The sequence below is a fragment of the Triticum urartu genome, chromosome 7A (genome assembly GCF_056163025.1).
Source record: "Triticum urartu cultivar PI428250 chromosome 7A, HENAU_Tu73, whole genome shotgun sequence".
In the NCBI taxonomy this organism is placed as follows: Eukaryota; Viridiplantae; Streptophyta; class Magnoliopsida; order Poales; family Poaceae; genus Triticum; species Triticum urartu.
In genome coordinates, this window is record NC_141879.1 from 634,426,084 (window position 1) to 634,450,253 (window position 24,170).

Below are 24,170 nucleotides of genomic sequence, written 5' to 3' on the forward strand. Positions count from 1 at the left end.
TATAATAGCATATTATACAAAGGCACATAAAACAATAAAGAGAAGTAAAAGTGGTAGCGATGAACTTATAATAATAATAATAATAATAATAATAATAATAATAATAGTAATAATAATAATAAATGGATAGCACATGACTCTTTTTATACGACTCATCAGCAGAAGCAGTGAGCCACGATGGAGTTTTCTTGGGCTCAGGCTTTCTGCACACTGCCATATAGACCAAGTCAAACATGGGTGGGCGGCCAAGAATGTTGGGTTATAGTTTTACAGATAAAGAGAGGAGAAATCACTTTGGCCTATGAGCACATCATAAGAGAAGGCAACATCACACACACATAAGTACTTGTAACTGAATTTAAGGAGGGCACAATATGTTGACATAGGTGTGCCTACCAAAAAGAAATGTCTAAATGAAAAAAATCAATTGTTTAGTAATATAATACTACAATGATGGTGCAAACTAAAGTCTAAATCATCAATGGCAAATCCACGGCACACAAAAATTCTTCTCCATAATCGATTTGCTCTCTTCGTCCAAATGCCCAAACTCATAACATAGCAGAATAGCCTGAATGGAATAAACCATATCTGAACCATCATATGCAATACATGAACCATGTATTGAACTTAATTGATGTTTTACTACCGAACATAGCAGATTAGTCTCTATGTGCATGTATTACTAATTTACAGCTGAGCAGCCACTCTAATGTAATGAACTTAAGAACTGTTTGTTCCTCTTAAGCAACCCTGCAGTTTTCATGAAAACTTTGGCTGTAGTGGTCCTAAAATCACAGATACATGTACCTCTACATCCACTTGGAGCTTCTTTGCAGCTTCCTCTCTATGTTGCCGGACCAATCTGTAGATAAAAAGAATAAGGTAAATAATTGTTGTTTTGTTTGCCAATAATCAAACAATTATGATATAGTAAGAAAAAAGTTAGTGGAGGTATAGGAAGGACAAGTAGTTCTACTACACACAGATGATTAGGGGTCAGAGGGAATTCAAGATGAACCAAGACAAACTTCAAAATTCAGTCCTACAGTTGAACATCAAATTCAAAGCAAACGGGGAAGAATCAATGGGTTAGGGGTAAGGATGCAAGTGTGTGTGTTTGCGTGTGTGTGGGTGGGGGGAGGGGGAGGGGGAGCCCACTAAGCCGCTGCGCTGTCCTGTGAAGAAAACCCGCAAAACGGCGTCGGGCCAACCACGTCATGTCAAGCGGTCTCAAATAGTCCGACCGCTTTGTCGAGCAGACGTCGCACCGTCTCACGTATCCTGCGAAAGGGAGAAAACTCTCCTGAGAATTTCTGTCCTTCTCGACGCGATAGAGGTGCACGACTGTATTGTATAACAGGCTCATCCCACACAGCGTGCGCTCCTCAATTTGTGCCCCAGCGACAACATCAGGCATGCCATGGAGCTCATGATGACCCAGTTGTACAGTTAAACATCAAATTCAAAGCAAACAAATTCAAAGCAAACAGGGAAGAATCAATGGGTCAGGAGTAAGGATGCAAGTGTGTGTGTTTGCGTGTGTGTGGGTGGGGGAGGGGGGGACAGCCCACTAAGCCGCTGCGCCGTCCCGTGAAGAAAACCCGCAAAACGGCGCCGGGCCAACCACATCATGTCAAGCGGTCTCAAATAGTCCGACCGCTTTGTCCAGTAGACGTCGCACCGTCTCGCGTATCCTGTGAAAGGGAGAAAACTCTCCTGAGAATTCCTGTCCTTCTCGACGCGATAGAGGTGCACGACTGTATTGTATAACAGGCTCATCCCACACAGTGTGTGCTCCTCAATTTGTGCCCCAGCAACAACACCAGGCATGCCACGGAGCTGATGATGACCCAGTTGGTCCGGCTGTGCGCATCAGCTGAGGGCGGGTGGTTGTGGTGGCGCACCCGGTGGCAAAGAGTGTGATGCGGCAATGAGTGTGCAGCGTGTCCACGGCGGGCGGCGAGGCGGCGCTGCTGGAGTAGGTGCTGGAGATTGTTCATGTGCGTGCAATAGGGAACCTGATCGGGACCTGAATAATATGGCAAAGGATACACTCTCGCCGGTGTGTGTGGTGCAAGTCAGCTTGTACCAATGCCTACCTGCTCTGTATTTAGCCATCCGTCACAGTTGCATAGCGCATCTTGTGTAGGTTAGCTATACTCCGTAGGACGACGAACACCCGCGTTAGCCAGTGCGGGCTGGTCGCTGCTCGCTCCACTTGCATCCAGAGTCAGGGGTAGGGATTGAAGGGAGAAACAGTTGGGAGAAAGCCACCGCCGCTGGCACCATCAGGAGGACGCGCAATCTCCGGGTGCGCACCACCATCAGGAAAAACGGGCCTCTACTCAGACCGGAGAGGGCAGGACCGCCGCGTGCAACTACTGGGAGGATGAACGAATCAATGTGGCAGCCATCGGTGACCGGCTCGTGGGGCGAACAAAGGACGGCATATCTACGTTGTGTGGGCTGCTACCACTCGTTGGCGGCGGAGAAGATCTACAGGGGCGAGGGGAGCGGGCCATCAAGTGGGGGCGAATCGAGATCTGAAGGGAGGGGTACTCACTGACATGGCCAGTGTCGCAAGATCGCCAAGACGGGGGCTGCCGAGTTCGATTGGCCGGAGTCTCGGGCTTGGGCTTTGGCGATGCCTTGGCGCGCCTCGGACGGACCCAGCTCATTCGAGACCGGTGCCCGGATCCGTCTGGTTGGTGCTTGCGCACGACGACCCTGACAGGATGATGACCAGAAACCGCCGCCACCACCACCATTCGTCGTGCGTATGACTGCCTGCTGCTGCCGCCGCCGCCACCGCTCCGACCTTGCAGGGCATGAAAACCCTTACGGGCAGTGCCTGCGCGGACGAAAATAAACCAACGAGAGAGACGGTGGTGGGATATGACGCGAAAAAAAACCGACGAAAATAAATCGAACGAAAATAAACCGGACGAAAATAAACCTGGAAGCGAGACTACCAACTGCTTCATTAGAAGTAGAGATATGGCGGTGAAGCTGTGGTTCAACCGTGCACGATATTTGCCTTCGAGACAGACGTGGGTAGATGGGGAGAAAAGTGCTAAAATATTTACAGCATCATACAACGTGGCAGCGCCAGGTATAACCAACAACACATGGAAGGGAAAAAAGCTGCACCTGCCCACACTAATCCGCGATGGCCGAGACAATTCTGGACATGCAAATGCAACCAATAGGCAGGCGCTGCATACACAAACTGCCAAAAATGCTAGTCAGCAAGATCCATTTGATCTATGTAGTCAAATCAGATACATGCACTCAAGCACAAACTCACAATACAACAAAAAGAATGTCTCAATCCCATGTAAAATCATTGGGCACACCCAAGATCCTACCCAGCCAGATCCCTCACTAAATAAGGTGTCGCCTCCCCACTGGCCCGATTTTTACTGGTAGGAAAAAGTCAAGAAAACAAGGAAAAGGAAACCTGGCCAGGTTTAGTATATGTACTAGCTTATCACCGCGCGGCGGCACACCGCGCCCGTCGTTACTGTACGGTTATATGGATTATGTTTCTTCTTTGTAATAAGTGTTGTTATTTTAGGATGCCAGATGATCGCATGAAAACTATGGATGTAGGGAAAAAATGGGAGGATGACACATCTCTAGTAGGGATAATTTATTTTGCCGAACGTGGCGCGGGTCATTGCCAGATTAGATGGCCTGGTGTAGCCTCCCATTGGATTAGCTCCTATGATGAAGTAGTTAAGAGAAACAAATAGTCGGAATTATATATACATGGTATGTAGTTAATAATTTTTTCTTCTTTCATGCATTTTTTTTGCATAAGCAAAGTATTTTTATTTAACATGCGCCTAAAACAAAAACAAAAACAAACTAATGTGACCAAGTACATTCAGCCCATGAAAGGGAACGCCCGTCGCCAAGTTGGCGACATGTATGGATCATGCAAGGAGGGAAGAGTATGGATCATCGACCATAGCTTAGTCACGGGCGCGCATCACTGGTGTGACCACGTGCATAGTCTGTGCAGGAAGGACGTGCGTGGTCAAGGTGACCACGTATATGGATCATGCGATGAACGACCCATGCACGCAGCTACGCGGAATTAAAGTAATGGAAAAGGCTCCTTCACGTGTAAAGTAACATATTATTAGGCAGGATAAAATATCACAACATGACTAAGATAGTTTATCATGCAGATTTTATTCTCATCTAAATGAGTGTCAGTCACACCCTTTATCATATGGTCCTTCAAATTCAGTGGTGCTCATCATGAACTGCAGAGTGACCAGGATGCTTGTTCAAAATATCTTTTGAAATCAATTAAAATACTATAAATTAAAATGTGAGTAGGATCACTTAGCCATGCTTCATAATTGGAAAAACAGGCGCCATGAAAGTACATGCCACTCAACCAAAGAAAGATAATGGAAAGTTGCCCGAAATGAGCACTAAAGGTATGCCATACACCCCGGGGGATTGTAGTTCAATTGGTCAGAGCACCGCCCTGTCAAGGCGGAAGCTGCGGGTTCGAGCCCCGTCAGTCCCGAACTAGGGTTCAATGAATGAAGAAATTGATATTTCCTTTTTCCATGAAAAAAAGGGGCAGGGAGCAAGATCAAATACCCACAGGGCACCCTTACTTCACTTTTTTATTTTGCATCTCTCATTAAAGAGGGAGGGAAGGCATATAGGAATTCTTTTTCACTACTCGTTGTTGAGACAATTGAAAATTGTGTTTACTTGTTCTGGAATCCTTTATCTTTGATTTGTGAAATCCTTGGGTTTAGACATTACTTCGGGAATTCCTATTTTTTTCTTTCAAAAGAGTAGCAACATACTATAAATTAAATCAATTAACCATGCATTGCTGAAATAACCATTCCCCAAAGTCTTTCACTCTAATATTTTTCATTCTTCTCCGTTGTTGTATGCATCCATCACCAACTATCCAAAATAATGTATCACCACACACACAAAAGAACACCTAATGCTGATGCTACTGCTACCGCCTCCTACTTCTAACTAAGATCTACCTAGCGCTAACGATCAATTAAATATAGTGATCCATGGAAACCAGGGGAGACAGTGGATGCTTGGTCGCAGAGAAGAGAGCAATATGCATCTCAATACGTCCACTCGTGCGGGAGATTGACCTTGCAGGCCACGGCGAGTGGCCTGGAATGCGCAGCGGTGGTATTGACATAGTGCTCGCATTCCTGGCTTGCCTGCATCGCGTTGCTCCGTTGGACCAGTGCGTCTGTGAGACAAAAGGAATTCGAAATATGGCTATTCATAACCACAAAGAAAGGTATCATTGACATTGCTAGTGTGTAATGAGAAGGAATTAATTACCATAATCAAGAAGGAAGGCCCCGGGATAGCAAGGACTGAAGGACGGGCACCGAGGTCCTCGACATTGAGATTTAGAGCCTGCACGACGGAATCATGGAGGAGCCTGAGGTCAAGCAGAACCACGGATTTTAACTAAAATTACTTTCGAGGGCAGGCAAAAGAAATGGGGGCCGACAAGGGGACGCACTGGTTTCTTCTTGGGCCAGCTCGGCGCACAGGGTAAACACGTCGGTGCCGGTGCACTCGCGCTGGGCTCCAGGAAGGGTGATGAACACGACGCGCTTCCCGGCCGCAGATGGAGCATGGTGCGACGACTTCTGCAGTGGCGGCCAGGCCGAGGGGTTCAGCCTGAGCGGTGGCCCGACATCGGTGGAGCCATGGCCCTGCACGCGCGTGATCCTCCTCCCACACTTCCTCGTTGCGGCAGCGTTCTCGGCATCGTCCACCTCGTGCTCCCTCGCTCACCGCGTGGGATCATGGTGTAGGCCACCGCCAGCATCACCGCCTGCGCAAAGAACATGGCAAGCAGCATCGCCCTTTCCAAGAGCACCATAGCGATCTAATCCCTCTTGTCCCTCACCCACGTGAAAGAGTGCGAGGCTGCGGCCACGACCGAGGAGCATGGCGTAAGCGGCAAGTGTGTGGTGGCCGCGACGGCCACATGACAACAGAGGCAGCGGCGGGCGATGTGGGTGTAAAGGGACGCCAGCCGGAGAGAGGCCAGAGGCGCAGCTTGTTGATGATGTTCATGGTGCCGCTAAGCTCGCGCCCATTCAGCCTGCCGACAGAATGGCGTCCCGCCGTCCCGTGTTGTTCAACCGTACTCATGATGGACGCCGCGAGCCGGCTCTCTCGTCGACCTCCTGCCCACCCAGATCATCGGCGCATCGCCATCGCATGCCACCGGAGCCCTACGCCCGACGTCATAGGGAGTTGTCACCTCTGTTGATCTGGCATTAAAGCTACGAAGTTTGCGAGCATGGAGAGAAGCGCGCCATGGTCGTGCCTCCGATGGGGTAGACGTAATCCACCAGCAGACACCAGACCTCCTTCATATGTCCACTGCCGCACATGTTGGCTGCCGTCAAGACCGGCGTCGGTGCCGATAGCCGTACAGACACGTCGTGCTGACATCGCACATCCTCGTCCACGTCGCCGTGCTTCTGCAGTCTGCATGCACTCTGGCCGTCGCATCCCACGTAACGCCAGCAACGGTACACACCAGCCAAGCTGCGTTACGACGCCAACAACCCTAGAAAGGAGGTGGCGATGGACGCGACGGCGCAAGATAGAAGAGAAATTGGTAGACAGAAGATGGGGGACAGTGCCCGAGGAGCGGGTGGGAGCCTAACGGCGAGGAGTGTCGGCCTACGGCCAGGCGTGGGCGACGGCGAGGAGATGTAGACGCTACTGGGATTGGAGTGAAGCATGCAGAGACACCAGGTGAGCTCGAGCGACGACCAACCACAACACCATTATGGCTGGAGGAAGAACCAACCATGCAATCAATGCAAACGAAGAGGAAGAAACAAAGCTTACAGAACAACTGAGATACAACAAGAAGAAGTCCTATTTATAACCCACGACAAGATGGGAAAAAGGAAACCAAAACAAACACGAAAGGTATAACAGTGGCGTGTCTAGATTAATCGATGAGCGGCAGCCGTTTAGAAACAGTGGGACGTCTAGATCAAACAATCATCTGAACCAAAATTGCTGAAGACACCCCAAGTGCACACGAGAAAATGCGAATCAGTTAACAAAATTTTCACGAAAGGCCTACAATCATCACATAAATGTACACCGCAACATCCCAATTTAATCCACGTGTCTGCACTTGATAGGCTCTCACGTCGCTATCAAACACGTGGTGAAACCTGAGAAGGTAAACTTCCCTAGATTTAGAGGCTTGGGTATTTCCTGGTTGTTGCAGTGATTTTGAGTATGCATTTGCAACTCTGACTTTTATTTGATGATGCATATGTGGGCATAAATTATCTATTTTTCTAAACACAACACACACGCATATACTCACGCTTACACTCAACTCTATAAACACATACACGCACATACTACGCGTATGATCCATCTACTCATCGATCACTGATATGTGCACATAAATGTAGACATGTCTCCCTTATTAAGGCCCCTCTTATTTTTTGTACTACTACCTCCCTCCCGATTTGTTAGGGCTCGTCATATTTTTATCAAACTTTGACCATTTATTTGAGTAACAAAATGTAAAATATATGCTGCAAAAAGTATATTATTGAATTTGTATTCAAAAAAGTTTCCAACAATATAATAATCTGAAAAAAATTTGTTTTGTATTTGGAAAAAATGGTTAACATATATAAATAAAGTTCCAGATGTGCACATAAAAGGTACGATCTATATGGAAATAATGCAGACATTTGTTTAAAAAATAAACATTAAAACGTATATTTAAAAAATGCTAATCATGTATTTTAAAAATACGAAACATGTATTAAAACTGTACGGTGTTTATGAAAAAAAATGTCAACATTCGTTGAAGAGAAAAGGAATAAATCAACATATATTTGAAAAGGTGTTCAAAACATGTATTTGAGAAGAAAAAGTAGTACATCGTTACTTGAAAAATGTTCGACGTGTATGAGAAAAATGTTCCACGTACACACTAAAAATCATGTCGACCACCATGGACTACATCGCACAATACGCGCGCGCATCGTTTCCTAGCCCAACTCGGTCGACCACATCGCATGTATAGGTGATATTTTTAGGAATGTTTTGCTATCTTATTTGCATTCTTCTGAGTTCATATGAATTTGTTATGAATTTTTAAAGTTTCGATGAAACAACTGTGGCCAGCTGGAAGGGCATTCTCATGACCTAAAATACTTTTTAGGGGCAAATTTGAGCACATCAAAAAGTTAACGGTAATTCTGAGAGTGGACGCAAATTAGTGGCATAAATATAAATGTCCCATGAAATTTTGTTTTGAGCCAAACATTTGCATAACGTTACTTGCACTAACCGATCAAAGATAGTATGAATTTTTTACAACTATAAGGCACGGCGCAGGCCGTCTGATTGGACCGGACAAACGAGAACCATGCGGGAATGCTGTCGGGCCTTCAGTCGCAGAACGGACCAATTTCACCTTCGGGCTGCGGCCCAGATTGACTCTATATCTATGGTCGCAGAAAAATGGTTTTTGTTTTGGATGAATTTATCTGCTGGGCAGTAAGTTAATATGCCACCAATAGGTTTTGGGGCAAGTTATGAAAATGTTTTTCAGTGTATTTCTTCTATATTATGAAATTGTAAATTATTTATGTACTGTTGAAATGAGAAATATGGGCCAAATTTTTTTTGAAAATTACTTTAAAGATGAGATAATTTAATGTTTTTCCGTGGGTTATGATGGACCTAAGTATGGTACCAGTCATTTTATTTATCTTCAGTGCCTTTTAAGTTGTTTCTGTAATTTTTATATATTTATGCACTGAAAATAAATTTGGTTGTCTGATATTATGCTGAAATAATGTTTGAATTTCCTGAATACAATTGAACCAATTGGAAATTGTATTTAAAAAATTCATGTGGCATTAATGTTAAATGTCATTTCATGGCACATTTTTAATGAAGATCACCTTTTAGCATCATTTTAATGCCAAAATTCATCTTGTAAAATAATACATTATTCACCATTATTACTCACTCACTAAATTTTCCAAAAGTTATTATTTGGAAAAATTATTTTAGTGTGGTGTTTATGTTGATGCCATACTTGTGGAGTTGTGGTCTTTTTTAATGATGTGATCATTATCAACGAGCACATGCCACCTTAAGGAAATCTTGATTTCCGCGTGGTTTGGTTTTCCACACCGCACTATTCAGCACAACAATGTTTGGCCAACATGCCTAACGGGCAAAAATAATATTTTATGATTGCGCATTTTATCTTATTTAATGCACTATAGAATAAGTATAATGTCCTAAAGTGGTGTTGACAAAATTATGGTTTATTCTCTAAACTAGCTCGCTCCAGAATAAGTATAATAGAGCATGACTCGCTCTATTACTCAAATAAACTAACTACAGTTGGTAATTTCTTTCTTGAGTGATTAGAGATAAGTTTATGAGGCGAATATTCTTTCCCTGGTTAAAATGTCATCGAAAAGAGAACTGACCTCGACACAAGAAGCTGGTCTATAAAAGTTACCGTCTCAAATGTAAGCAGTCCAACACTGAACAAACACTTAATGAAGAGACCCCATGAGAAAAACGGTGCGGCAAGGCGGGCAACTGCTTCTAGTAAGTACACTATCCTTCAAGGCAAATGTGCGAAATTTCAACCGAACTGTAGTCAATCTTTTGAACATGGAACACAAACGACGAAATCCACATGGCTTTTACAACCCCTGCGACCTTTCTGTGTTCCATCCAAACTCAAACATGTAAGAGAAAAACAAGAAGCAATCAAAAGATGCGCAATTTCTTACCAAAAGTTGTTATACAACTATTGCAGCAGATAAAAAATCTCTTAATTTTATTAAACAAAAGTCAGCTGATGTACAAAGCATGCAAACAATGTAATATGCAGAAACTAGTATTCTTGTAGTGTTATATGGGATCAAACCTGAATTTTGTTCACATTTTATTCAGAGGATTTGCGACATGTGCTAAACCAAATATACTCCAGGCGCGCAGCAAAATGCAGCAAGTCGCCTGCATTTTCATTTTCTTAGCAAACATAGGTGCATTAGCATCGCCATATTCAGAATTATACTGTAGGTGCCAATGAAAATGACTGAAACTTATAGGCAGAGTGTCCGGGCGCGGTGCATCAGCATCGCCACGTTCAGAATTCAACCTTTGGTAAAACACAAATTCATTTCTTGCTGATGGACTGAAACTTTCAGCGGAGTAACGAAACTCAAGTGCTCAACTCACTGCAAGAACCACCACATTTGTGTCCCTGTCAACACCAGATTCTTCATCTAAGAGAAATGCAGGTAGCAACGGTTAAATAGTGCCCATTGTCAACACACTACAGACTAATGTCGCCATACCACTGATCAAACAGTTTCTGAATATTAGAACCGTGATGCCAACGCAAATAGGTTTCTCTTATACTGCCTGAAGAACAAACCAAAGTTTAGCTAGCAGAAACACATTAAATGTTGGGTTTTCCTGAACCCATATCTCAACGGAAGGAACTGGGTTCTAATGTCATCGTATCCGAGGCGGCGACGCTTTTGAAGGCGACTTCTAGCTAGGGGCCCTGTCTCTGGCATCTCTCTACTCTGCATCGACATCCGCATACCGCAGCGCCGCATGGGCTGAATTAGCAGAAAAATAGTTAAGCAGTTAAGCATGAGGTTTCAAAGGTACTGCGACAAGTTTAAATAAGAAGATCAAAAGGAAAGCTGAAGTACGAAACCTCAAAACAATGTAATGTGTTGTGGAACAGAACCTGAATTTTGCCCAGGCGTTACGGTTACAGTAGGCTAAAAACAGAAATGATCTTCTCTATGAAGCTGAACTAGGCAGACCGAACTGATTTGGGTTTTCAACTTCAGAAAGTTTTCCACTAGCGGCCTATGGTATTAAATTGGAGAACTGAATCATCTGAATCAAAGCACAATAGTTGCCATATCAAGGTTCAGTGTGGCATCAGACAACCTTTAGTTGACTTATGAAATGATTTTCACCCCAACAAACAACTGGCTTCAGACAACCTTCAGACAAGCATAATGTGGTGCCTGTTGAGCACCTACTGACTTGATTCAGCAACTTTTACTGATGTCTAGTACAATCCTACAGCAGTAGATTCCTAACTGAAACAGCAGCAAAGGTTTTTCAGACTGTTTTCCAAGCACGGGCAGATGAGCGCTCAACTTAAATGAAACCCCCAAAAAAACATCCGGACAAGATCAAGACTAGTGCAAATAAGAGTTTCTTGCCAAAGGAGAAGAGCGGGAAGGGACTCTCACTGGGCGTCTCGGTGATGGCGATGGCGACGTGGAGGCTCTGGCGGCTGTTGGGCAGGTCGACGACGAGCGGGAAAAGCCGGGCCTCACATGTGGGGAGGCACATGACGATGTCGTCGGCGCCCAAGTTTGCAAGGAGGCCCACGCCCAGGCCTAGCTGCCCGGCCAGCTCCTCCCTTAGGTGGAACACGGATCTCCCCCTGAACATGATCGTGCCGCTGGCGAGGAGGTCCCCGTGGTAGCTCCTCCACGCGTACGTGATCACCCGCGACGGCACCATGGCGGCGGGGAAGGGAAGCTGCAATACGAATTTGAGATCAGGAAGCCAAAGAAGACGCAAATTCGGCAAGAACAGAGCCAAGAATTTGCGATCTCTGCGGCTGAAATTAAGTCAGGGAGAATCAATCAAGAAGCGGGCATGGTGATGGCGGGCTCACTCACCCCGGTCGGAGGTGGAAGGGGAGGCATGGCCTCCCTGGCGGGGACGTGCTCCATGGCCCAGTGCATCATCGTGCTGACTCGGTGGATGTCGCTGATGTAGTCGACGCTGGCGCCGTCGTTCCAGGGGAGGTACCTCCCGTTGGCGCGGAGGAAGCGGCCGTTGAAGTGCTGGAGCAGGACCTCGTCCCCGGAGTCCGACAGGACGGCCAGCCAAACGAGCGCGGTCTCATCCGTGTGGTTGTAGTTCCGCTGCTCGATGCGGAGCCCGCGGTGGCCGAGCGGCGCCGGCGCGGTCGTGGAGGCGAGGTAGCGGCCGTAGGCGGCGCTGTGGAGGTGCAGGTAATGCGCGTCGTCATCCTCGACCAGATGGACCGCCCAGGCCACGTTCATCGAATCCCGGCGGTGGTGGAGGGAGACGCCGTGGCCGTCCTCGTCGGCGTGCAGGTACGCGCCGCGCACGGGGTTGCGCAGCCGCACGTGGTGGCTGTGATGGAACTGATCCATCGGTCGCAGGCCGGTGCCGCTGGGGAGCAGAGGCGCGCGGTGGAGAGGGAAACCGAGCAGGGAAGGCGAGGTGGGGATGGTGACGGTGGGTTCTTGGTTTCTTGGCGCTCCGGCGAGTCGGCGACGGGGAGGATGAGAAGCGAAAGTTGTTGGTTGGTTGAGACGGTTACGTTCGGGCGCCAAGGCGGTTCAAGAAGCCGTCAACAGGTGGGTTTGCGGGCTTTTGGGCATAGGAATTCCATCCAGCGGCCCGCATGCCAAGATCAACTTCCAACAAGAGTGTCGCCCATCATGAATCGATGGCCACGCGGCTCTGTCTCGAACACCCCTAATAAAACAAAAAAGGCTCTGTCTCAAACAGAAAAAACCCTGTGTTTTTTCTACAGATGAAATTTTTTTAGATTCTTTTTGAAAAAATCATGGAGTTGAAAAAGATCACGAATTTTAAGAAAAAAAGTTCATGAAATTTAGAAAGTTCACCAATTTCGCCTCCAGGCTACGGCCTGGTTTGACTCTATATCTATGGTAGTAGAAAATGGTTTTCCTTTTGGGTGAATTTATTTGTTGGGCCAGTTAAGTTAATATATAACACTGATAGGTTTTGGGCTGAGTTATGAAAATGTTTTTTAGTGTATTTTATGTTATATTATGAAAATGTAAATTATTTATGCACTATTCAAATGAGAAATATGAGCCCAAATTTATGTTGAAAGTTACTTTAATGATGAGAGAATTTTGTAATGTTTTTCCGTGGGTTATAATGGGCCTAATTATGGTATCAGTCATTTTATTTATCTTTAGTGCTTTCTAAATTGTTTCAGTTTTTTCTGTGTTTATGCATTGAAAATAAATCTAGTTGTCTGATAGTATTATGCTAAAATCATGTTTGTATTTTTGAGTACGGTCGAACCAATTGGAAAATGTATTAAAAATTCAAGTGGCATTAATGTTAAATGTCATTTCATGGCAATTTTTTTAATGATGATCACCTTTTAGCATCATTTTAATGTCAAAATTCATCTTGTAAAATGATATATATTCACCATTATTACTCACTCTCTAAATTTTCCAAAAAAATATTATTTGGAAAATTTAGTTTAGTGTGGTGTTTATGTTGATGCCATCATTGTGGTATTTTTTTAATGATGTGATCATTATCAACGAGCACATGTCACCTTAAGGAAATGTTGATTTTCGTTTGGTTTGGTTTTCCACACCGCAGGGATGGCAATGGGTACCCATTACCTGGGTACCCTGCGGGTAAAAACCCTATTAGGGTAAGGGTATGGGACATAAATTTACCCATGGGTACTTAAATGGGAAAATATGATACACATTGGGTAGAGAGGGTACGGGTATGGGATCATATAACCAATGCCCGTGTACCCATGTACCCATTTAAAATGTTGACAAGTGTTTTTTTTAATATCCTAACATATTAACTTTCCCCCCTAAACGTGCTAGGTAAAAACCTCTAATGTGCAGTCAAATTATCTCTATATTTTCATGATTTTGTGAACTTAAATTGTATGACCATGTGTTGTTATTTATGATTATGTGTTGTTTAACATTTTTATGTGGTTCTTTATAGGCAAGTATTTTTTTGTTTATGAGAATGTGTTGTTGTACATTGTTGTTTAAAATGTATTGCTATTAATAATTTATGATTATATGTTGATTTCTACAACTATTTTCTGTTAAATTTGATGTGTTGTAAATGTGGGTATTTTTACCCACGGGTACCCATATACCCTGTCGGGTGATGTGTATGGGAAAAAGTTTTACCCTTGACAGGTATGGGTATGGGTGATAGGTAAGTTTAGGGTGAACGAGTAAGGTTATGGGGTGGCTCCACCCGTACCCATACCCTGCGGGTGCCATCCCCTATGCACCATGCGGCACAATATGTTTGGCCGACATGCCTAAGGGGCAAAATTAATGTTTTCTGATGGTGCATTTTATCTTATTGAATGTACTGTAGAACTAGAATGGCGTTGACAAAATTATGGTCGATTCTCTAAACTAGCTTGCTCCAGAATAAGTATAATAGAGCGTGACTCGCTTCTATTACTGAATACTCCCTCCGTCCTAAAATAAGTGTCTCAACTTGATTATAACTTTGTACTAAGGTTAGTATAAAGTTTAGACACTTATTTTGGGATGGAGGGAGTATAAACTAGCTACAGTTGGTAAGTTCTTTGTCGAGTGATTAGAGATAAGTTTACGAGGCGAATATTCTTTTCCCTGGTTAAAATGTCATCACAAAGGGAGCTGACATCGACACAAGAAGCCGGTCCATAGAAGTTACAGTCTTGAATGTAAGCAGTCCAATACTGAACAAACACTTGTTCCAAAAACAGCGTGGCAAGGCGCGCAACCGCTTCTAGTAAGTACACTATCTTTCAACTGTCCAAATTCAACCAAACTGTAGCCAATCTGTTGAAAATGGAACACAAAACTTGACGACGAAATCCACACGACTTTTACAACCCCTGCGACCTTTCTGGGTTCCATCCAAACTCAAACATGTGGGAGAAAAACAAGAAGCAAGCAAAAGATGCTCCGCAATTGCTTACCGGAAGTTGTTATACAACTATTGCAGCAGATAAAGAATTTCTTAATTTTATTAAACAAAAGTCAGCTGATGTACAAAGCATGCGAACAATGTAATCTGCAGAAACTAGCATTCTTATAGTGCTATGGGATAAAACCTAAATTTCGTTCACATGTTATTCAGAAGATTTACAACATGCTAAACCAAATATACAATGCAAGGAACACCAGGTGCGCAGCAAAAGGCAGCAAGCGCCGGCATTTTCAATTTTTGCTTTCAGTGGAGTAAATATAGGTGGATTAACATATGACTGAAACTTGAGGCAGAGTGTCCGGGCGATCAGCATCGCCATCTTCAGAATTCGATCTTTGACAAAACACAAAATTCATTTTCTGCTGATGGACTGAAACTTTCAGCAGCATAACGGAACTCAAGTGCTGAAGTAACTGCAAGAACCACCACATTTGTGTCTCTGTCAACACCACATGCTTCATCTAAGAGAAATGCAGGTAGCAACATTAAACTAGTGGCCATTGACAACACATTACAGACTAATGTCGCCGCATCATTGTTCAAACAGTTTCTGAATATTAGAACCGTGATGCCAACGCAAATATGTTTCTTATATACTGTCTGGAGAACAAACCAAAGTTTAGCTAGCAGAAACAACAACAAATGCGGGATTTTCCTGAACCCATATCTCAACGGAAGGAACTGGGTTCTAATGTCATCGTATCCGAGGCGGCTACGCTTTTGAAGGCGACTTCTAGCTAGGGGTCCCGGCTCTGGTATCTCTCTACTCTGCATCGACATCCGCGAACCGCAGCGCCGCGTGGGCTGAATTAGCAGAAAAACAGTTAAGCAGTTAGGCATGAAGTGTCACAGGTACTGCGACAAGTTTAAATAAGAAGATAGAAAAAGAAAAGCTGATGTACAAAACCTCAAAACAAGCTGATGTCACAGGTACTCGAAACAGATACAGTGGGCTAAAAACAGAAATCATTATCTTCTCTGTGAAGCTGAACTAGGCAGACCGAACTGATTTGGGTTTTCAAGTTCAGAAGTTTTCCACTAACGGCATATATGGTATTAAATTGAAGAAATGAATCATCTGAATTAAAGCACAATAGTTTTCCATATCAAGGTTCAGTGTGGATTTTTAAATTATGAAATGATTTTCACCCCAACAAACAACCTTCTTTCTAGTATAATGTCGTGCCTGTTGGGCACCTACTAGTTTGATTCAGCAACTTTTACTGATGTCTATAATCCTACATCAGTTTAGATTAGCAGCAAAAGTTTTTTCAGACTCTGTTTTCCAAGCACTCAGCTGAAATTAAAATCCGGACAAGATCAAGACTGCTATGGGAAATAAGAGTTTCTTGCGAAATTAAAGGAGAAGAACAGGAATACGTGAGAATGGAATCTCTCTCAAGGGAATAAAACTCCGGTTTCTGTCACCTGGGAGGCCGGGATTAACCCGGGGTAATCAGCCGTAATGGCTACCAGGGTATTGTCCTTGCTTAGCTGATGGAACACCCTGTCGATAAGCTCCACTAATATATCTGGATCCTTTTCGGAGTCCGGATCGAGGGACCGTTCTGGGTCCTCGGGCTGTGGGGGGCGGCTGCTTATATCCTTTACCTCCTGCCGCAGTTCCTGCATTGAAGTCGTTAGACTACATATCTAACCGTGGGAGTATAAAACAAACGGGCAAGCGCAATTGCTCACTTACCCAACTTGGAGGATCGTACATAGTAAATCCGGCCCGCGGGTTGACGCGGAGGAATTCCTCCTTTTCTCCCTTGTACAAAGAGGACAAGATCTTTAGTAGGGCGGCGGCCAAGGCCGGCCCCTTACGACCATAACGCGTGGCGTCATCCTCCCCGTTGAAATCCCACATGGGGTGGCCTCTATATTGAAGCGGCTGCACCCCCCGCATAATGCATGCGGCCATGACTCCAATCATGGTTAGTCCGGAATGAGCTAACAGTCTTATCCGGCCCATCAGGTAAAGGACGTCTCTGTCGCTTTCTCTCTGAGAGCTCCGCGGACGCCAGCTCAAGCGTTTCTTCAATGGAGCACTGTTGAACCCAGGAAGACCGACCCGGATAGGGTCCGGTAGCGGGACGTCATCTATGTAAAACCATTCCGAAGGCCAGTCCTCGGACGCCTTCTTTGGGGTTCCGGATAGGTATCCGGTCCCGGCGATGCGCCATATTTCGGCTCCGCCCACTTGATATATAGACCCCTCTTGGGAACGGGGCACCAGGCAGAACAACATCTTCCACAGCGCGAAATGAGCCTCAACGCCTAAAAATAGCTCGCAAAGGGCGACGAAACCCGCAATGTGCAATACGGAGGCGGGCGTGAGATTATGCAGCTGGAGGCCGTAGAACTCCAGGAGCCCGCGGAGAAATGGATGAATTGGAAATCCCAGTCCCCTTATTAGATAGGGGACGAGGCACACCCGCTCTCCTTTAGAGGGATTGGGGGTGCTCTCCGCTTGTTTTCCGCCATTGTAGGTGGCGAGACCGGCTCGGACCGGGACCATGTATGCCTGAGGGAGAAATCCCTTGGCCTGAAGCGACACTAACTCGCTACGCGGGATGGTGCAACTCTCCCAGCCCCCGGGTTTAGGACCGGAGGGGCGAGGGGAGGAGCTGCGACGGCTGGCCATGTTGGAATGGACCTTTGCTGGGAGTGCTCTGATGATAACTCGCGGAGAGGAGAGGATGTGGTTCGGATCTAAATCCCCGTCCCATTAAATAGGCGGCTCCTTTGTACGGCTAGGGGTGGGAATGTAAAAACACCCCAGCTTTTCGCATTCGTTTGACACGTGGAAGACAACCATTATTGGGCGTGGAAGCCGAGGAGCGCTACATTACAAAAATCGGACATTGTTCCTATAGGTACACATGATTTGGAGAAGAACCCGCCTTGCAATGCCGAACAATCTGCGCGCCGGACTCGTCGTCATTGAAGCCTGGTTCGGGGCCTACTGAGGGAGTCCTGGATTAGGGGGTGTTCGGGTGGCCGGACTATACCTTCAGCCGGACTCCTGGACTATGAGAATACAAGATTGAAGACTTCGTCCCGTGTCCGGATGGGACTTTCCTTGGCGTGGAAGGCAAGCTTGGCGATGCGGATATTCAAGATCTCCTACCATTGTAACCGACTCTGTGTAACCCTAACCCTATCCGGTGTCTATATAAACTGGAGGGTTGTAGTCCGTAGGACAATCAACTCCATACACAACAATCATACCATAGGCTAGTTTCTAGGGTTTAGCCTCCTTGATCTCGTGGTAGATCTACTCTTTTACTACCCATATCATCAATATTAATCAAGCAGGAGTAGGGTATTACCTCCATCGAGAGGGCCCGAACCTGGGTAAAAACATCGTGTCCCTTGTCTCCTGTTACCATCCGGCCTTGACGCACAGTACGGGACCCCCTACCCAAGATCCGCCGGTTTTGACACCGACAACATCCTATCCCTATTTAATGAAAAGGGCCTGATAATGAAAACTAGCAGCCATACAAATCAAAACCTAATCTTACCCCTCAATTCGTACAACCAACAAAACAAACTTAAAAAGAACCCTCAAATAAATCGTACAATAAAAAACTAATCACCTACTCAAAACACAAAAAAGAACCTACACCAACTTCTACTGAATCTAGCAACAAAAAAAGATCAATTTGTGCTGAAAAAAAACACAAAACCTATCATTGCACTGAATTATCTGAACACACAAGCTACACAGCCGGCCAACTGGGATTTCGCTACTTCAAACATCAAAACTGCCGTTGTGCAGCGACCAAAACAGTAGTAAGCAACACAAACATTACACAAAGACATACAGTAGTAAGCAACAAAACATTATAATTGGATGCAGCAAAAAACTAGTCAATTAAAATGCACATCTGATTTCGTTGATGCAAATAGATATGGATGACTCATGTTTTCAGACTACCTTCAGCATCACCTAACAGAAAAAGGAAAAACAGAGGATGATATGATCATCAAACTGTCGAAACTATGGTGCGCTGTGCAAAAGCATCAAGCAAAGTCACTTTCAGAAAAATAAAAATGGAACTATTTCTTACAGATTTCAGCAATCCACTTTAACTGAAGAAAAATCACTCGACAGAGGAGCAAACATAATGAAACATATCACTACTGTACAAAAAATCATAACATTAAAAAACTGTCTATAGAATGATGAGTATGCCAGAACATAAAAAACTGTCTATAGTTCATCATTCAAACCCCCAACACTAAAAATCACCCAAAAACTACAAAAAAAACACCAACCATCTACTTTGAATCCCCCTTCCCATATCTGGATACATTTGAGGAACAAAACCGCCAACCCACCCTAGATAGATGGAACATCTGATGAACCCTACCCCACAATCGGGAGATTGGACAGGGCAAAACCCTAAATCGATGGACAAACAAAGAAGAAACAAAGAAGATGGATGGTGCTAAACGAATCCTACCCACATTTGGGGACATTGAGGAGCAAACCCTAGAGAGATGCTGCTAAATCAGTGAGCAAAGAAACACAAAAACGCATGGACACTAAAAAAAAGAGGAACAAGGGAGAAGAACAGGCAACTCACTATCGACAGCGTCTCCCTCTCCAGAAATCGCTGTGCCTCAACCACCAATTGCCAAGAGCAATGGGGAACAGCAGAAGAGGAATGGGGAATGGCAGAAGTGAATGCTTCTGGAGACAAAGTGGGGAAAATGAACGCCGGCCCCTCCTCTCCAAAACCTGCTCTCAGACAAACAGCCCCCAGCCCAACAAGCTGTTGGGTTTCGTAGTAATTTCAAAAAATTTCCTACGCACACGCAAGATCATGTGATGCATAGCAACGAGAGGGGAGAGTGTTGTCTACGTACCCACGCAGACCGACTGCGCAAGCGTTGACGCAACGTAGAGGAAGTAGTCGTTCGTCTTCACGATCCAACCGATCAAGTACCGAAACTATGGCACCTCCGAGTTCGAGCACACGTTCAGCTCGATGACGATCCCCGGACTCCGATCCAGCAAAGTGTCGGGGAAGAGTTCCGTTAGCACGACGGCGTGGTGACGATCTTGATGCACTACAGCAGCAGGGCTTCGCCTAAACTCCGCTACAGTATTATCGAGGAATATGGTGGCTGGGGGCACCGCACACGGCTAAGGAATAGATCACCTGGATCAACTTGTTGTGTCTTTGGTGCTAGCCCTGCCCCTCTATTTATATGTTGAGCCCCGGGGTCGAAACTTGGAGCAAAAGCCTCCTCAAAGTCGGTTTTGCCCGAAAGGCAAGAGTCCCACTCGGACTCCAGGACCAAACGCCACAATCCTTGGCGTCTGGCCCAGACGCCATGGGCCTCGGCGTCTGGCCCAGGGCCAGACGCTAGGGTCTCCGGCGTTTGGCCCCCTGGCCTCCGCAAAACTCCTTTTGCACCGACCTAAAGCCTCATGGGCTTGACCCCTTGGCCTAACCATATCATCCAATATATGAATCTTTACGTCTCGACCATTTCGAGACTCCTCGTCATGTCCCCGATCTTATCCGGGACTCCGAACTCCTTCGGTACATCAAAACATGTAAACTCATAATATAACTGTCATCGTAACCTTAAGCGTGCAGCCCCTACAGGTTCGAGAACAATGTAGACATGACCGAGACACGTCTCCGGTCAATGACCAATAGCGGGACCTGGATGCCCATATTGGCTCCTACATATTCTACGAAGATCTTTATCGGTCAGACCGCATAACAACATACGTTGTTCCCTTTGTCATCGGTATGTTACTTGCCCGAGATTCGATCGTCGGTATCCAATACCTAGTTCAATCTCGTTACCGGCAAGTCTCTTTACTCGTTCCGTAATACATCATCTCACAACTAACATATTAGTTGTAATGCTTGCAAGGCTTATGTGATGTGCATTACCGAGAGGGCCCAGAGATACCTCTCCGACAATCGGAGTGACAAATCCTAATCTCGAAATACGCCAACCCAACATCTCCCTTTGGAGACACCTGTAATGCTCCTTTATAATCACCCAGTTACGTTGTGATGTTTGGTAGCACCCAAAGTGTTCCTCCGGCAAACGGGAGTTGCATAATCTCATAGTCATAGGAACATGTATAAGTCATGAAGAAAGCAATAACAACATACTAAACGATCAGGGGCTAAGCTAATGGAATGGGTCATGTCAATCAGATCATTCAACTAATGATGTGACCTCGTTAATCAAATAACAACACTTTGTTCATGGTTAGGAAACATAACCATCTTTGATTAACGAGCTAGTCAAGTAGAGGCATACTAGTGACACTCTGGTTGTCTATGTATTCACACATGTATTATGTTTCCGGTTAATACAATTCTAGCATGAATAATAAACATTCATCATGAAATAAGGAAATAAGGAAATAAATAATAACTTTATTATTGCCTCTAGGGCATATTTCCTTCACAAGCAACACGGCCTGCTACAGGTAAAACAACACAACCTGCTATAGATGGGCCGCGCGCACAGACAAAGCAACGAGAGCTACGCGAGCGAAACGCACGACCAGGACAGAAAAAACAAATTGCGCGAATCTTAAATACAAGACGAGATCCAACGGCTGTGGAGTTAGATGTGAGATAGCTATCTCACATCTAGATGTGAAATAGCAAAGGGCAGCGATAGGCGCCGGCGCACCGGCCCAAATTTGGGCCGGTCAACTGCGGGCCGTCCGATGCCACTTGTTCTGCACCGTCAGATTAAAATAACGTTTCGCTCGTCCTTCTTCCCTCGCTCAGTACTTTTCCCATCTCGGGCATCTCGCGCATCTCCACCCCAAGCGAAGCACCATTCAGGTGTGTCTCGCCGGTCGTCGTCCTCGACGCCAATCATCGCATGGTCGCCGTGTTGCACGCCCCTGACGACAATCTCAGCAAGTCGCTTGTCGATGACCCCGTAAAAAGGATGTAGCAAAAATCACAAATGGTGGTAGCAAAAATTAATACGATGGTAGCAAAAATTAATACAATGGTAGCAAAAAAATAATCTGCTTCCAGCAAAATCAAAAGACGCTGGTAGCAAAAATCACAGCCAGTTGCAGCAAAAATTCCAAAAAAATAGGTTTGATGTACCAAAAGGAATTAACCGGTTCCAGCAAAAATTTACGTTGGTTCCAGCAAAATAAATCCCATGATTGTAGCAAAAACAAGTCGCCCCCATCGGTCACAACAAAAGTCCCTCACATGTCCTCGCAACAAAAAATCTAGCAGGTTCCAGCAAAAAAACTTGCCGGTTCCAGCAAAAACGAGCTCGACACCGTCCTGATCCAGCACCGATGAAAAGTGGTTGCAACTTTCTGGCGCCCAGTTCCAGCAAATAAAATATGTGGTTGCAGCACCAAAAGCCATCGTCTTCGCCGCCGGCAGCTGCTGGTTGCAGCACCGGTGCCCTCCTCGCCGTTGGAGGCAGCTTCCTCCGCGCGAGGTGTCGACCTTGCAGCACATCCACCAGCTGGTTCCAGCAAAACGAGGCATCGGTTCCAGCAAAAAAATAAAAAATTCATTAAAATCGAAAAGGGGATGGTAGCAAAAAAAGAAAGGGGTTGTAGCAAAAATAACAGGGTGGATCCAGCAAAACGGACCTGGTTCCAGCACAAGTTCATCGCCGGCGTGGTCGATTGTAACTTGGCCGCGGCGGCTAGACGACGAGCATGGCCCTGACTGCGGGAGATGGGGAAGGAGATGTGGTAGGATGTGGATGGGGACGAGGACGAGCGCTGCTCCCTGATTGCAGCAGGATGTGGATGGATCCAACTGCCAGCGGCCTTGCGACGAGTGGATCCAGCTGCCGGCGGCCATGGCGATGAGCGCCGCTCCTTGGTAGCGGGTGGGGAGGGAGATGCGTGAAGGATGTGGATGGGGATGAGCCGCCGAGCACATATGTGAAGAGATAAGGAAGGCTGGACGGTGCGTGGGGTCCACTAGCCACGTGCTGTTGTTTTGAAGACCGCATGATCGACAGTAGATCGCACGGGCGTGGTGAGACCGGCGCCCCGGCCACAAACATTACCCAATAGCAAACCTGAAATATATATATATATATATATATATATATATATATATAAACTTCAGAAGTTATTTAACAGAATATATGGAGAAAAGTGGATTTTGCTTTCTTGCAGTTAAGCACCACAAATGGGCTATCTGAAAGTGTCTGTTGTTTTCCTTGTAAAATGAATTTCGTACTGTAATAGTGTGCTTTACACAAGAAAGCAGAGTCCCTGACCAAGCTGATGTTTATTATGGAACCTACAGAAAATATGTCAGAACAAGCTGACATGGCAATAGCGATAGGAGAAGACATACTGCTTGGAGATTCATCTTTGCGGGAAGAAGATGAGAGAGTGGCAATACCATCTGGAGTAGGCATATCGCTTGGAGATTCGTTGTAGTCTCATTTGCAAGAGACCAGTGTCAACCATGGTAACTACCATTTCTCGTTGATATGTTATCGTTGTTATTTTCCCCATGTATAATACAAAACTCGATTTATGTGCTAGTTTTCATAGTTTTGTCAATTCCGGACGCACCTATACCGAATAGGGCTACCTATATACCTTTGGTGCTCTGCTCCCTTGTTTTCATTTTACTTTAATCGTTTACATGCCCAGCGTGCTTTGCTTCAAAAGACAAAAATGCTAAAAGAGACGGATTTTCTATTTCCAGGGGCAGTGTGCAGCGTCTTCATGGTACAGTGATTGGTCAACAAGTGGTTAGGCTTTCATGGGGCAGAAAACCTGCCAATAAGCAGGTATATCAGATTAAAATTCTGGTGACATAAACCTCCAATAAATTTCTATTTCTTGAACGTGAGATATGCAGTAATCTCTCAAATTCAGGTTTTCTGAAATCCACTGAAAGCAAGCTTGTTAATTTGGGGGTTTGCATATGAGCATCCTAAAGAAGAATTTTGTTGATTATTAACTGTTTGAATAGATAACAGTCCGATCCACATTATATTGTTCTGTTCTTAGCCTAATAGATGAAGGGTTAGTTTATTTGATAATTGTTTCTTGTGTTTTTACCTATTGCGGTCTCTTCAAATTGAGGTTAATAATTACATGTACTCCAGTAGCACTCATACTTAATTTTTAAATTCTCTATTTGGTTTGTCCTTTATTTATGGGTTAATAATTATTCTCTATTTTTAAATTGCTGCCTAGCATTGAATTTTTCTTTGGTCATTTTAAGTTATATCAGCATCAAAGTTGGGGGCTTAGGCGTTGTCGATTACTTTGGCCATGTACAAGAATT

At 45.1% G+C, this 24,170-nt stretch overlaps 1 protein-coding gene and 2 pseudogenes across 1 annotated transcript; 1 reads left to right on the forward strand and 2 right to left on the reverse strand.

The window, feature by feature from the left end:
- The window catches only part of LOC125519163 (polyubiquitin-like), a 278,280-nt pseudogene that overhangs the window by 237,088 nt on the left and 17,022 nt on the right, over positions 1 to 24,170 (forward strand).
- LOC147960885 (uncharacterized) lies at positions 710 to 2,987 on the reverse strand (annotated as a pseudogene).
- On the reverse strand, positions 10,645 to 12,281 carry LOC147960886 (uncharacterized). Its single transcript, XM_087535715.1, has 3 exons — positions 11,778 to 12,281; positions 11,340 to 11,634; positions 10,645 to 10,685 (listed from the first exon to the last, which is right to left on the reverse strand). The coding sequence occupies exons 1-3, from the start codon at positions 12,279 to 12,281 to the stop codon at positions 10,645 to 10,647; spliced, it is 840 nt and encodes a 279-aa protein (XP_087391841.1).